Raw genomic sequence first — 14,667 nt, 5'->3', positions numbered from 1 at the left:
TCCCTTACTCACTCTTCCTTCAGTTAGTCCTGACGAAGGGTCTTGGCCTGAAACGTCGACTGCACCTCTTCCTAGAGATGCTGCCTGGCCTGCTGCGTTCACCAGCAACTTTGATGTGTGTTGCTTGAATTTCCAGCATCTGCAGAATTCCCGTTGTTTATGGTTATTATTCTATAGATTCATTGAGTATGCCCACAAGAAAATGAATCTCAGGGTTGTATATGTTGGCATATATGTAGTTTGATAATAAATTTACCTTGAAATTTGAACTTTGATCAGAAGTATGAGGAATTAAACACATTTTAGAATGTTCACTTTATTTACTTCCTGTAAATGTTGTCGGTTAAATTATTTTCTGGGAAAGGATCAAATAAATTCCATAATCTCCATTACTCACCTTCAGTCTGCACTCACGGAAGGAATAGTGATGCTTCCGGTCAAAAAATTTCCATGAACCTCCTGCTGATTTAACGGTTTTAAGATGGTTGCAAATTATACCCAAGCATTTCTTTATGTTGATTAATTTACTTGAGTAGCTCAAATAGGTTGACGAAAATGATTTCAGGATTGAGCGGCATGGCAAATGAGGAGCATTTGATGGCTCTTGCCCTGTACTCACTGGAATTCAGAAGAATGTGGGGTGACCTAATTGAAACCTATTGAATGGTGAAAGGCCTTGACAGTGTGGATATGGAGAGGATGTTTCCTATGGTGGGAGAGTCTAGGACCAGAGGAGACAGCCTCAGAATAGAGGGGTGTCCTTTTAGAAGGGAGATGAGGATGAATTTCTTCAGCCAGGGAGTGGTTAAATCTGTGGAATTCCTTGCCACAGATGGCTGTAGAAGCCAGGTCTTTATGTATATTTAAGACAGAGTTTTGTAGTTTCTTGATTGGTCAGGGTATGAAGGGATACGGGGAGAAGGCAGGAGACTGGTGCTGAGAGGGAAAATGGATCACCCATGATGAAATGGCGGAGCAGACTCAATGTGCCTAATTCTGTTCCTTTATCTTTTGGTCTTATGGTCTTAAATGTTTGCATTTAGTGTGAGCTTAAACTTCAATAATGCTGCAGCTAGGAGAGCTGATAATTCACAGCTCCAGGGTCCAATCCCAATCTCTGGTGCTGTGTGGAGTTGCATGGATTTTCTCTGGATGCTTAGGTTTCATCCCATGTCCCAAACACATGTAAGTTGGCAGTTTGTTTAGTCAGTGTAAACTTCTCTTTCGTTTCCCAGTGGTACAAGCTGACAAAACCCAACCCTTGGATCCTAGTGTAAGAGAATGGTAGAATATGGGAGAGGTGAAGAGTTTCAAGTAGGATTAGAGTAAAATGTGTGTTTGATAGTCAATGTGGACTCAGGGCATATTTCCATGATATCTCTCTCTTTGACTCTCTAATTAATATTGCAGAGTTGCACTCATTATTGCCATTCACTACTGTAGTACAGTGTTAGCTGGTATAATTCCCATACTCTCATCATGCTCTGACACAATTCCTGTGACGTAATTCCTGAGGATTTGTGTATGGTGTTCAATGGGGTAAAGCTCAGAATCTGACCTTTCGGGTGGTCTTGACTGAACTTGAAGGCTCTTTGAACATTTGAAGAGAATACACTCTGATAAAGCAAACAAGAACTTAGCTTCTTTTCAGTCACTTTGTGAAAACTTTCAGAAACCAAAACACTTATAAATATGTTTGCCAGCACTTCACAACAGAATAGTGATGGTCTGCGTGCTTCATACAACATTTCAATGCTCATTGTTAAATCTGGAAAGCCCCATACAATTAGAGAAGAACTGATTCTGCCAGGAGAAAGGGAGGAACTGTATACGTTTTGACATAAGTCAACCAGCCCAAATAATTAAAGTGATTCAGCTTAGTAACAACTCTGTTCGAAGACGAACGGATGAAATATCTGATAAATTGGAAGACACATTGTGCATAGTACTTAGAATTATAGAATTTGCTCAGCAGTTTGATGAGTGAACTTTGCCAGGCAATGAATCTTTGCCTCTCGGTTATGATCGCTTTCATAAAAGATGAAAGCGTGATTCAAGAGTTGTTACGTTCAAAGGGGCTAGGAACAGATACGTAGGGGGAGTCAATGTTTTGGATTGTTGAGCAATATTCTTCAAAGCTCACAAATACTCTTGCTTGTGCTCGACGGTGATGGGGAACCATCAATGACAGGACGCCACCATGGAGTTACTACTTTCTTGAAAAAAGCTGTACCTAACATATTTGCCATTCACTGTATAATTCACAGACAATATCTTGTTTCAAAAAACTTAAATGATTGGCTGTGCAAATCCTTAAATACTGTTATCACAGTGGTAAATAAAATCAAATCTCATGCTCTCAATTCGTGACTAGAGAGCTTTGGATTGAGAATGATGAGCAGTTTGAATGCCTGCTGTTGCATACAGAAATCAGATAGCTCTCAAAAGGAAACTGCCTGAGACATTTTTATGCACTTTTTGAAACTGTGATAAAATTCCTTGATGACTCAAGTGCTTCATTCAGTAATAACCTCAAGAATATTAGGCATGACATTGTTTATATATCAGAGTTATTCACAAAGTTTAATGAAATCTAAATTCAATTGCAAGGAAATAAATCTTGCTGAAGGTGTATTGGTCGTCTCCACATTTCTGTCCAAGTTAACCGTTTTTAAGTGCAACATTGGCCTTCACAACCTTTTCCAATTTCCCAGCTTCTCTGAGTTGGAAGAGAAAGAGAGGAATACCAGATGATGATCTTCAAGCATACTGTGCCCACCTGGGTCATCTGCATAAAGACATGTAAGAGAGGTTTCAGGATCTTCTCTCGATCCAAGTTCCAAATTGGGTAATCGGTCCATTCCAGAACACTTGTAATAGGGAATTAACAGGAAGGATGGAGGAAGAACTGATCTCTCTATAAAGTGACTTTGAGCAGAAGCCAAAGTTTAAAAAATCACTTTGGGACTTCTGGTTGCAGAAAGAAATCTCAGAATGCTGTACTGCACTGTGGAAAAAGATTAAGGTGTTTTTTATTGCTTTTCCAACATCAAATTTAGTGGAGCGCGGTTTCATTACAGTTGCCCAACTTCTTTGAAGGGATGAGGATCTGAGACTCCTTCTGAATGACATTCAGCCTGATTTTGAGAAATTGATATCACTATACCAAGCCAATCCATCTCATTGAAAGGAGAAAAAGCGAATAAGTAGTGAATAGTTGGACTATTAATGTACGCTGTAAAATCATTGATGAAAATAGTTTTTGCTGTAATTAGTAGCTTAAAATAGACTTGAATATTTTTTGCAATTATTTGTCACTGGTTTGAGTTTTCAGTTATTTTCTTTCACTCTGCATCATACATCAAAGTTCTTTATAGTTTTTTTTAATGTAATGGCCAGAAAGGAAAGTGGAGTTGGTGCTGTGCTGAGAATGTGGTCTGGGGTGGTAAGCCAAAAAAGTTTGGAAACGACTGATCTGGACAGATACGAGAACAGGCAGGGACAGGCTGGTGTCCAGTTTAAGTTACTACTATGGTCTTAGGCCATAGGGTATGCTTCTGCATTGTGCTGTTCTCTGAAAACAATAGAGCAAAAAGACATGCAGTTGGTCCAAGGGCTAGGCTGGCAATCTTAGCATAGTGAGTGTGCTGATAAGAATGCAAAGTTAATTTCAGAGATTTCGTACTAGTTGGTTGTGGGTGATGGGTGGAGAGCAGAGAGATAACATACCCAGTAGCACTCAACAATCAGGAAAAGAAGTAAAATACTGAAAAAGAAAATCACCCGCAACACAGAGAAAGATATCCTAAGTTTGAACGATGTTCAGTTCACCCGTCACTTTGAACATCCCAGTCAATTTGGTCACCTTGAAACCGATGCAAAGAAGGAAAGTTGAGGATTTCTTTGGCACCATTTACAACCTTGCAGTATTGTGAAGAAGGACCTTGCAGACAAAGAAGTAATTGCACAATTTTACACCAAGTTTCTAGAAGTAGCAGAAGTGTACCAAGATCAGAATGGTGCTAGATGAGAGAACAGTGTTGGACAGAACAGTAAGGATTCCTACTCAGCTCTTTCTCAAATTAATGGCCTGCAATATTTATGTCCACCTGAGCGCAGGGTGGGGCCACAGTGTTAAAAGCACTTCGAAAGACGAGATTTCTGACAGTGCAGCATTTTCTCGGCGTTGTGTGGGAGCGACAGCATGAATTATCATGTGCAAATCCCTGGAGTGGCTTCATGAACTTGCAAGCCTCACTTAGAGGTCAACGCACTGCTAACAGAGCCAATGGTGATAAGATGTACTGAGAAGGAATGAAACAAGTTTCTTGCATTCCTGCACTGAGTTATGATTCAAGACAAGAAATAGACATGAAATTCTTAGCCTTGAGAAGAAATTACCACCAGGAAGACATGAACTTGAAGAAATGAATATGAACTTGAAGAAATAACCATCAGGAAAGAGATGACATGAACCTCATAGCCTCGAGTTATGATACAAGACAAGAGAAAGACATGGACTTGAGAAGATATAACTACCAAGGAAAACATGACTTGACCACCGGGGAGGTATGACGTGAACAAGACATGAACTTCTTATTCTTGAGAAGAATTGACCACTAGGAAACTATTGAACCGTACACACGATAGTGATTAATTAAGAAAAGGTACATTTAAGGTATCACATTAAACTCTATCAGCTTGGAGAAAAGGACTGATTCAAACTCACATTATGCTAATTCAAGTCATTCTTATCAATGTGCGAAAGAAAAACACAGCTTATCTAAAAGATAAGTGTTTGCCAGTATTGCAATGTGCCTTATGATGGTTTCGCATTCAGGAAGAAGTCCCAGCGAATTTGTACAACACGCCAGAGATTGAAAAAGAAATGAATTGGCCTTGTTCCTTGATAATATCTGATCTGTTTGAAACAATTATCGATAAAACTAATGTAGAGTGATGCTGCTGGGGTCTCTAGGTTAAAAAAAGACTGAAGAAACAGTTTTACTAATAACGTTTGTGGTAGAGAATAGAACTAAGAAGGCCTTTATTGCAACAAGGTTTGAGAACAAGGGGTAAACAATCTTTCCCTAATTTTTAGAGCCCAGGTGAAATTATGCTTGAAATATTCTGATTTCCTGGCTTAAGGAGGGCTTCTCATCCTTTTTTATGCCACGGACCAATAGCATTAAGACAGGGGTCTATGGGCTCCAGGTTGGGAAACCCTGAAATGCAATGGTTTCTTCAGTTTGAATGGGAGCATATGAGGAAAAATATGGCAGACTCAGCCTGTGCTCCCTTTCGCAAAAAGAGATTAGTCACGATCACATCGAATGGCCGAACAGGCAGGAAGGGCAGAATGACCTTCTGGTGCTTCTGCCATCTGTCGTCTTACTTGCAATAGCATACTCTTGTCAACAATCGAACACTGAGTTACTGGAAAGGCTTGGAGAAGAGTGATACAATTGTTTAATGGAATTTGTTGTTATTTGCTTGATAAATAATTCTTTGAACTGTACAGAAACTTAGCATAAGAAGTGCAGAATTAGGATTTCCTTTACATGTTATGGTGCATAAATTGACCGGATTCCAGATGACTTGGAAGTTGTTGGCATCTTCCAAGAGGCTGATTTGTGTTGATCTAAAAAGTGGACAGAGAGTTGTAACCCTACTACCACCTAGTACACACTATTTATGTTAGCACGAGTGGCATGATCTACTTAAGCCCATCACCTCTACTGGGGAATAAGCAGCAACAGAAGCTCACCAGGGTCCTCTGTCCTGGCCCAGTCTTTCAAGTTTCTCCAATTGTAGCCCATCTTTGAAGAACCTTCTCTCCCGGGGATGAGGTCCTTAGAAATTCTGTAGCATGGGCTTTTACGGGATGACGTTTCTAGCCTTATGCCCAACCCTCGACCTTTCTCAGCCGGGCTTGGGGCCATCTGTGGTGGATTAGCAGTAGCATTATACTGTTGTATATTGAACACTTTGTCATACTTTGAGAGATTTGGGCCCCTTATCTAAGAAAAGATATGTCAGCATTGGAGAGGGTTCAGAGGAGGTTCGCAAGATTGATCCCAGGAATGAAAAGTTTAACATATGAGGAAAGGTTGATGGTTCTGGGCCTGTACTCACTTGAGTTTAGAAGAATGAGGCGGATCTCATTGAAATCCATTGAACATTGAAAGGCCTGGATAGAGTGGATGTGGAGAAAATGCTTCCAATAAAATTGAGAGTATAGGACCAGAGAGCACAGATTCAGATTAGAGGGATGTCCATTTAGAACAGGGATAAGGAAAAAATTTCTTTAGCCAGTGAGTGGTGAGTCTGTGGAATTCTTTGCCACAGACGGCTGTGGAGGCCAAGTCATTCGGTATATTTAAAGCAGAGGCTGATAAGTTCTTGATTAGTCAGGGCATGAAAGGGAAAGCAGGAGAATGGGGTTGAGAGGGACAATAAATCAGCCATGTTGGAACTGCAGAGATGACCCAATGGGCCAAATGACCTAATTCTGCTCCTATATCTTATGGTTTTATGTGGACTTGATGTCAACTTGTATATCCGCAGAATTTTTTTTATCATTTGTTAATATTTCATTATGTTATTTGTTTGTGCCATTTGTGATATATGTACTGTGTCTTTCTCCTTGTTGCCAGGGGAATGTTGTTTCGTTTAGCTGTATGACAATGAGCTTGATGGTGAGCTTGCGTTAGATATTGGAGTAATGTTTTTGTGGGAGAGGGAATAGATAAATGAAGTAGGAATGAACAGTTTGTGGAAGGTATATCCACTGGAGAATCATCATGAACACAAGGGATTTTGGAGATGTTGGAAATCCAGAGTAATACACACAAAATACTGGAAGAACTAAGGCAGACAAGCAGCATCTAGGTCAGGAGTTCCCAACTTTTTTTTATGCCGTGACCCCCTACCATTAACTGGGGGGTCCATAGACCTCCGATTGGGAACCCCTGATCTAGAGGAATAAACTGAGACCCTTAATTAGGACGGGAGAGGAAGGGGAAAGAAGCCAGAATAAGCAACTGGGAGCGAGGGGAAAGAGAACAAGCTGGCTGGTGATAGGTGAAGCCAGGTGAAGGGGAAGGTAGGTGGATGGGGGGGGGGTATCGAAGTGAGAAGCTGGGAGGTAATACGTGGAAAAGGCAAAGGGCTGAAGAAGAAAGGATCTGTTTGGAAAGGAGAGTGGATAATGGGAGAAAGGGAAGGTGGAGGGGCAAAAAAGAGTGGTGTTAGATAGGTGAGGAGAAGAGAGGGGATAAGAGTGGAGCCACAATGGGGATTGGAAAAACTGATAAAGGGGAATGGTCATAAAGGACCAGAAGTTAGAAACATCAATGTTCATGGCATCAGACAAATTACTGGCTTTTCCTTCTCTAAGTGTGGCCACATCGTGACGGTAAAGGAGGTCATGGACCATCATGTCGGAATGGGAATGGGCGGTGGAATTAAAATGGTTGGCTACTGGGAAACCCTCATTCTTTGTACTTGGGTGGAACTCCTGAGCTGATGGCAGTTACTTCATGCAAACACTTAGGTTCATTTGTTGGGAACTATGATGTTACCTAGGTGGATCCAGAAATGGATGTGAGATTTCTGAGTCCAAACAAAACTGCTAGAGGTCCATGGAGATTTAAGAATTTTATCTCGTGATCATTGTGTGTTTTGAGTTGCAAATTATCTTTGGTCTGTGTTGAAAGTAGAGTTGCAAGTCAATAAGCAGGATGGTATTTTGAAAGTAGTCCATCTGTACTGTGACATACAATTTGTAAATTTTAAAAGTGTTCACAGTTCAAGTCAATTTTATTATCAAAGTACATATATGTCACCATATACAACCCTGAGATTCATTTTCGATTGGGCATACTCAATAAATCTATAGAATAATGACCATAACAAAACCAATGAAAGACAGCCCAACTAGTGCATTCAACTGGACTGCAGAAGCCAGCAAACTATGTAAGTACAAAAAAAAATTTTAAATAATAATTAATTAATAAACAATATGTATCAAGAACATGAGATGAAAAGTCCTTGAAAGTGAGTCCATTGGTTGTAGAAACATTTCAATGATGGAGTGAATGAAGATGAGTGAAGTTATCACTTTTAGTTCAAGAGTCTGATGGTTGAGGAGTAGTAACTGTTCCTAAACTTAGTGGTTTGAAACCTGACGCTTTTGTATCTTTTCCTGATGGCAGCAGTGAGAAGAGGGCATGTCCTGGGTAGTGGGGGATCCCTGATGATGGATGCTGCTTTCCTACGACAGGGTTTCATGTAGATGTGCTCAATGGCAGGGTCGGCTTTTCCCTTGATGGATTGGGCTGTATCCACTACTTTTTGTGGGATTTTCCATTCAAGGGCATTGGTGATCCCATAGCAGGCTGTGATGCTGATAGTCAGTATACGCTCCACTGCGCATCTTCATACACACATGAGGAAAAAGGTATCATATGTTAGCCTCAGTGGTTTGAATGTACCATCCTACGAGAAACACCAAACACAAGCTGAGAATATTATTCTGATCATGTGATTATTCTGTTTCTTTAGAAGCTGCCAAAGTATGAGCAGCCTGTTCAGCAGCAATACATCGAGTCTTCAAGATTCCACCTTGTCCCTTCCGCGAAAACAGAGCTCTTCCAATAAGCAGCCTCTTCGTGCCCTCTACGACCTTCTCATCTCACCTATGGAAGGGGTAAGTGAATAGTGCACTAAATCAAATGCATATATTGCCATCTTAGAAATGTGTTACAGTCTTAAGCAAAAAGAGTTGTAGAATACTTCAATAAAAAAAAAGTTCAATCACTTCTATAGTGGAACATAAGCAACTGTGGAACGTGGCAGATTCGTACCACAATGCATGTAGAAACACTTTGGGAACAAACTGGTAGACATAAAGGACACAGAATAGAAACTAAGGGATACACAGTGGATCAGGACCTGCTGCCAACACAGCTGTAGCGTGTGCAGTAGCACTGCGCAGACTTGCATTCGGCATGGAGATCAAGAGCAGGCTGGAGGTCAAACACCTAGTCCCTCACCCTGCACCTGAACTAGTCACCGAGGCTAAGGCTGTTCTGTAAGGTGCGGAGCCGAGGACTGGATGCACTACGAATGTGGCCAGACAGTTTTACACCACCTACTGATGACGTATCCAGCACGCACCCCCTTCATTTAAATAGGATTTGTAACCTTCATTTACATAGAGATTCACAGAGTCTGTTCTGCTTAACTTGCCCATGGTATCTATCTATGCTAATCATATTTACTGCATTTGACCCTTTCCTATTAATGTACCTGTCAAAATGTCTTTTAAAAATTGTAGAGTACCTGCCTCTACCATTTATTCTGGCAGCTCCTTCCTTACACCCACCATCCTCTCTATGTAAAGCTTCCCCTACAGGTCTCCAGCGCCAGTGGCCTCAATGACTACATTGACCTCCCACATCTCGAAGACCCTGGAGAGACTTGTTCTGGAGTTGCTCCGGCCTATGGTCAGGCCACACTTAGATCCCCTTCAGTTCGCCTACCAGCCCTGACTAGGAGTTGAGGATGCCATCATCTTCCTGCTGAACCGTGTCTACGCCCACCTGGACAAGCCAGCGAGCACTGTGAGGGTCATGTTATTTGACTTCTCCAGTGCGTTCAACACCATCCGCCCTGCTCTGCTGGGGGAGAAGCTGACAGCGATGCAGGTGGATGCTTCCCTGGTATCATAGATTCTTGATTACCTGACTGGCAGACCACAGTACATGTGCTTGCAACACTGTGTGTCCGACAGAGTGATCAGCAGCACTGGGGCTCCACAGGGGACTGTCTTGTCTCCCTTTCTCTTCACCATTTACACCTCAGACTTCAACTACTGCACAGAGTCTTGTCATCTTCAGATGTTTTCGGATGACTCTGCCATAGTTGGATGCATCAGCAAGGGAGATGAGGCTGAGTACAGGGCTACGGTAGAAAACTCTGTCACATGGTGTGAGCAGAATTATCTGCAGCTTAATGTGAAAAAGACTAAGGAGCTGGTGGTAGACCTGAGGAGAGCTAAAGTACCGGTGACCCCTGTTTCCATCCAGGGGGTCAGTGTGGACATGGTGGAGGATTACAAATACCTGGGGATACGAATTGACAATAAACTGGACTGGTCAAAGAACACTGAGGCTGTCTACAAGAAGGGCCAGAGCTGTCTCTATTTCCTGAGGAGACTGAGGTCCTTTAATGTCTGCCGGACGATGCTGAGGATGTTCTACGAGTCTGTGGTGGCCAGTACTATCATGTTTGCTGTTGTGTGCTGGGGCAGCAGGCTGAGGGTGGCAGACACCAACAGAATCAACAAACTCATTCGTAAGGCCAGTGATATTGTGGGGATGGAACTGGACTCTCTCACGGTGGTGTCTGAAAAGAGGATGCTGTCATGCCATCTTGGTCAATGTCTCCCATCCACTACATAATGTACTGGGTGGGCACAGGAGTACATTCAGCCAGAGACTCATCCCACCGAGTTGCAGCACAGAGCGTCATAGGAAGTCATTCCTGCCCGTGGCCATCAAACTTTACAACTCCTCCCTTGGAGGGTCAGACATCCTGAGCAAATAGGCTGGTCCTGGACTTATTTCATAATTTACTGGCATAATTTACATATTACTATTTAACTATTTATGGTTCTATTACTAGTTATTATTTATGGAGCAACTGTAATGAAAACCAATTTCCCCTGGGATCAATAAAGTATGACTACAACTATGACTATGACTGTGACTATCCTTTTCTTCTTTATTATTGTTACTGATTTTTTCTCAGCTCAAGCTGGAAAACCTAAGGCATGGGCATAGCCAAGCACACTCATTTCTCAATTGCTAGGAACTTTAGGACTATCCTGGTAGTGTTTAGTATTGTGGCTTTCTGGAGATTTATATAAATAATTGTTTGATGCTGTTGTGTTGTGACTTTGGGATGATACCTGTTGTAGATAATACTATTGGGACAATGTACACCCTGTTCATGTTCCAAAGACTTTCAATTTCCATTTTATAATTCTATATAGTTTTGGTATTTTTCATTTATTGATTTCTGTATATTATATGTGCTTAGGATGATTATGTCTAGTAAGTAAGATGTTCTTGCTTGTTTATCCTGTTATATTATATCCAGATGATTATTATCGATTGTCTTATCTGTGATATTGCATCGGTCCTAATATGATTTATAGCACCAAGACTCTGAAACTGGATCAGGCTTGTATTTATAGAAAAGTATAGTGTCTTTTATGTGTTTGTATTTTAAATCAAAATTTTGGTAAATGATGTTTGCCACTTGATTGTACCTGTGTAAGTAATCAGATTGAGTTCAACTGCCACAGGATCCTGTAAAGTGTTGGATGGTTTCTAGTTTCTCTTGGCATTTTCTGCGTTAAATTTGTTGGTTTTTTTTATTATGTATTTTGATCATTTTTTTGTGTTAACCACCTGGTCCTGTATTGCTACAAAGAACCCCTCTGTTTCTGGGAAGGGGTCTTTTCTTATTGTTATTATTGTTAGTAGTATTGCTCAAGCCTGCGGCCCTGGAGAGTGAGACTTTCCAGGTGCAGATCCTTGGTCTCGCAAGACTAACGGATGCCTTTAAATGTTAGTAGTAGTGGTAGTCATATTATAATTACTTGATGGTGGAACAGGAGCAAGGGCTCAAACATTCAATCCTGCTCCTAATTCTTTTGGTCATTTGACAACAGGTGTTACTGAAGGACTGACTAATCAGGTGGATTTTTACAACAGTTTGGCAATTGCACCATTACTGATGGTAACTAGTTCTTTTAATTTGTTTTATTAGTTGAGTTTAAATTCCAGTGGGATTAATGATTAAGTTTACACACAAATAGTTGTATTGCAGCCTTCAGAGAATTAGATGGCAGGACCTCTGGTGCCACAAGTTTACATAAATCTCCTTTTTTGGTTTAAGAGTTATGTTGTCTATACTGAACAAAAACAGGCCCATGCTGACCAGATTCCCACCGTAGGTTGTTCCATTTGGCCCATATCCCTCTAAACAGGAGTTTCCAACCTTTTTTTATGCCATGGACCAATACCATTAACCGAGGGGTCTGTGGACCTCAGGTTGGGTAAGATGAGGGAACACACTCCAGTCCTCATAAAGGAATCAGAAGTGGGAAGAGTGAGCAATTTCAAGTTCCTGGGTGTCAATATCTCTGAGGATCTAACCTCGACCCAACATATCGATGCAGCTATCAAGGAGGGACGACAAGCGAATATGTTTCATTTCGAGTTTGAAGAGGTCTGGTGTGTCACAAAAAAATGCAGATTTACACCGATGTACTGTGGAGAGCATTCTAACTGGCTGAATTGCCACCTGGTATGGGGTGGGCTGCTCCTGCACAGGATCGAAATAAACTGCAGAGAGTTGTACACTTAGCTCCATCATGGGCACTAGCCTCCGTAGAATCCAGGACATCTTCAAGCACTGATGCCTCAAAAGGGCAGTATCCATCATTAAGGACCCCCATCACCCAGGACATACCCTGTTCTCATTGTTACCATCAGGAAGGAGGTAGAAGAGTATGAAGGCACACACTCAATGATTCAAGGACAGTTTCTTCCTCTCTGCCATCCGATTTCTGAATGGTCATTGATCCCAGGAACACTACCTCACTACTTTCTTATTTCTATTTTTGCTCCACATATTTAATTTAATTTTAATATATATCAACATATGCCGGTCATACTAAACCTGATTCTGATCTAAACCTTTCCTAACTGTACTTGTTCAAGTGTCTTTTAAAAGTTGTTATTGTACTTGCCTCTTCAACTCCCACTTCGTCTAGTAGCTCATTCCGTGTCTGTGTGAGAAGGAAAGTCGTTGCCCTTCAAATTTTCCCCTCATGTTAGCCCTGTGCCCTCTGATTCTTCATACCCCCAATGTTGGGAAAAGAACTGTGTATTAACCCTATCTATCCCCTTCATAATTTTTTACAGTTTTATTTCATGCACATTCAGATAAGTTTACCTGCTTTTAGCAATGACATTAACAGTGTGCCAGTAGCTCAGTGACAGCGTGACTTCAGTGCAGGAAGCTAATCCAGTGGTGACTTGAAGGAGAGGATGAATTCAATAGAGTGGATGTGGAGAGGATGTCTCCTATGGTGCGTGGACACAGCCTCAGATTAGAGCGGTGTCCATTTTAGAACAGAGATGAGGAGGAATTTCTTTAGCTAAGGGGTAGAGAATCTGTGGATTTCTTTGCCATAGGCAGCTGTGGAGGCCAAGTGTTTATGTAGATTTAAGGTAGAGGTTGATAGATTCTTGACTGGCCAGGGTATTAAGGGGTACGGAGAGAAGGCAGGAGGTTGGGGCTGAGAGGGAACATGGATCAGCCATGATGAACTGGCAGAGAAGACTAAATGGGCCAAATACTTAATTCTGCTCCCATATCTTATGGTCTTATGGACTCTGTTGCATCTTGCCAATGAAGATACATATAAGGCTCCATCAGGCCTTTCCATAGAAATGGTGAAGAGTTTTATTCCAGATGGCTGTCAAAAATGATGAATGTTTTTGACTGACATTAAGAGGCATGTTTTATGGACATTCGAGTATTGCAGGAAATAAAAACAGCCCAGAACTTGCCGGTGCCAAATGGGATGACGGGATGTCCCAACCACTCTCCTGGTCCATTCTTAACTTTAGAGCAGGGGTTCCCAACCTTTTTTATGCCATGGACTAATACCATTTAGCAAGGGGTCCATGAACCCCAGGTTTGGAACCCCTGATGTACAGGATCTCCTACTGGCAACTAAGTTAACAGCAGCCTGGGTGGTAAGACTCTGAGTGCAGACTTTTAAGGATAAGTCATATCATGTTGCAAGGCTAAACGTATCCATAGAATTGGGGAAGAAAATCCTTTTTCGCTCAGTTTAGGTCAGCTGTCAAAAATATTGACTGTTTCTGAATGATTATAACTTCTAAAAAAAATCAAAAGCAATTAAAATTCAGAAAATTATGAAAGAAACTAAATTAATATTATTTTAAAATCTGGAAACAGAAGGATTGGAAATATTTGAGTAAAATCTGTCATTAAAAATGTAAATACCTAAATTTACTTTGTCGTTCAGAGCCATTTCTGAGCACGGAAATGAATGGAATCTCTCTTCCTGCACCAGATCTACCAATGCATTATCCATAGGTTGAATTTCCTAGTGCTGAGGAATTTCAGGAAGTTAATGCCCCTTGAGGAGTTTTACTGTGGAACATTGGTGATAAAGCTCCTTTTGGGAAGACATACTAGCAATTCTACACAGAATTCTCAGTATTTCTCGGGGGAAAACTGGTCTAATATACACAGGGGACAATGATACGGGAAAAGGAAAGGAGCAAGGATATAGAAGAAATTTGTGCATAAACAGTGGGTAACATATGGAGAATGCAATGGGATTTATGGGCTTTATGGCCTCTTGGAACACTCTTAAATCATTTCAGTACCACTGAGAATTTCCTTGCTATGTATTGATGAGGGTATTTAATACTGGGTGGCAGGGTGGAGATGCATCTCTACCAAAGGAGGTGTAAAGTGCTCCTTTGCTCCACTAGACTGCAGATCACCCTTTTGGACAAGGTGTAGCACCTGGGTCACGTGAAGCCATGG

The 14,667-nt window shown here is 41.3% G+C and overlaps 1 protein-coding gene across 3 annotated transcripts in view; it reads left to right on the top strand.

Moving 5' to 3' along the window:
* ttc28 (tetratricopeptide repeat domain 28) overlaps nucleotides 1-14,667 on the top strand; it is a 960,596-nt gene that overhangs the window by 835,808 nt on the left and 110,121 nt on the right. For all 3 annotated transcript variants that reach the window (XM_063034167.1, XM_063034166.1, XM_063034165.1), the window contains exon 14: nucleotides 8,566-8,710. In XM_063034167.1, the coding sequence (XP_062890237.1) occupies nucleotides 8,566-8,710 (145 nt within the window). The remainder of the gene's footprint in view (nucleotides 1-8,565; nucleotides 8,711-14,667) is intronic.

This window comes from Mobula hypostoma, chromosome 27 (assembly GCF_963921235.1).
Source record: "Mobula hypostoma chromosome 27, sMobHyp1.1, whole genome shotgun sequence".
NCBI classification, from domain to species: Eukaryota; Metazoa; Chordata; class Chondrichthyes; order Myliobatiformes; family Myliobatidae; genus Mobula; species Mobula hypostoma.
The sequence above is the reverse complement of the archived record's forward strand: the minus strand, read 5'-3'. Positions and strand labels throughout refer to the sequence as shown.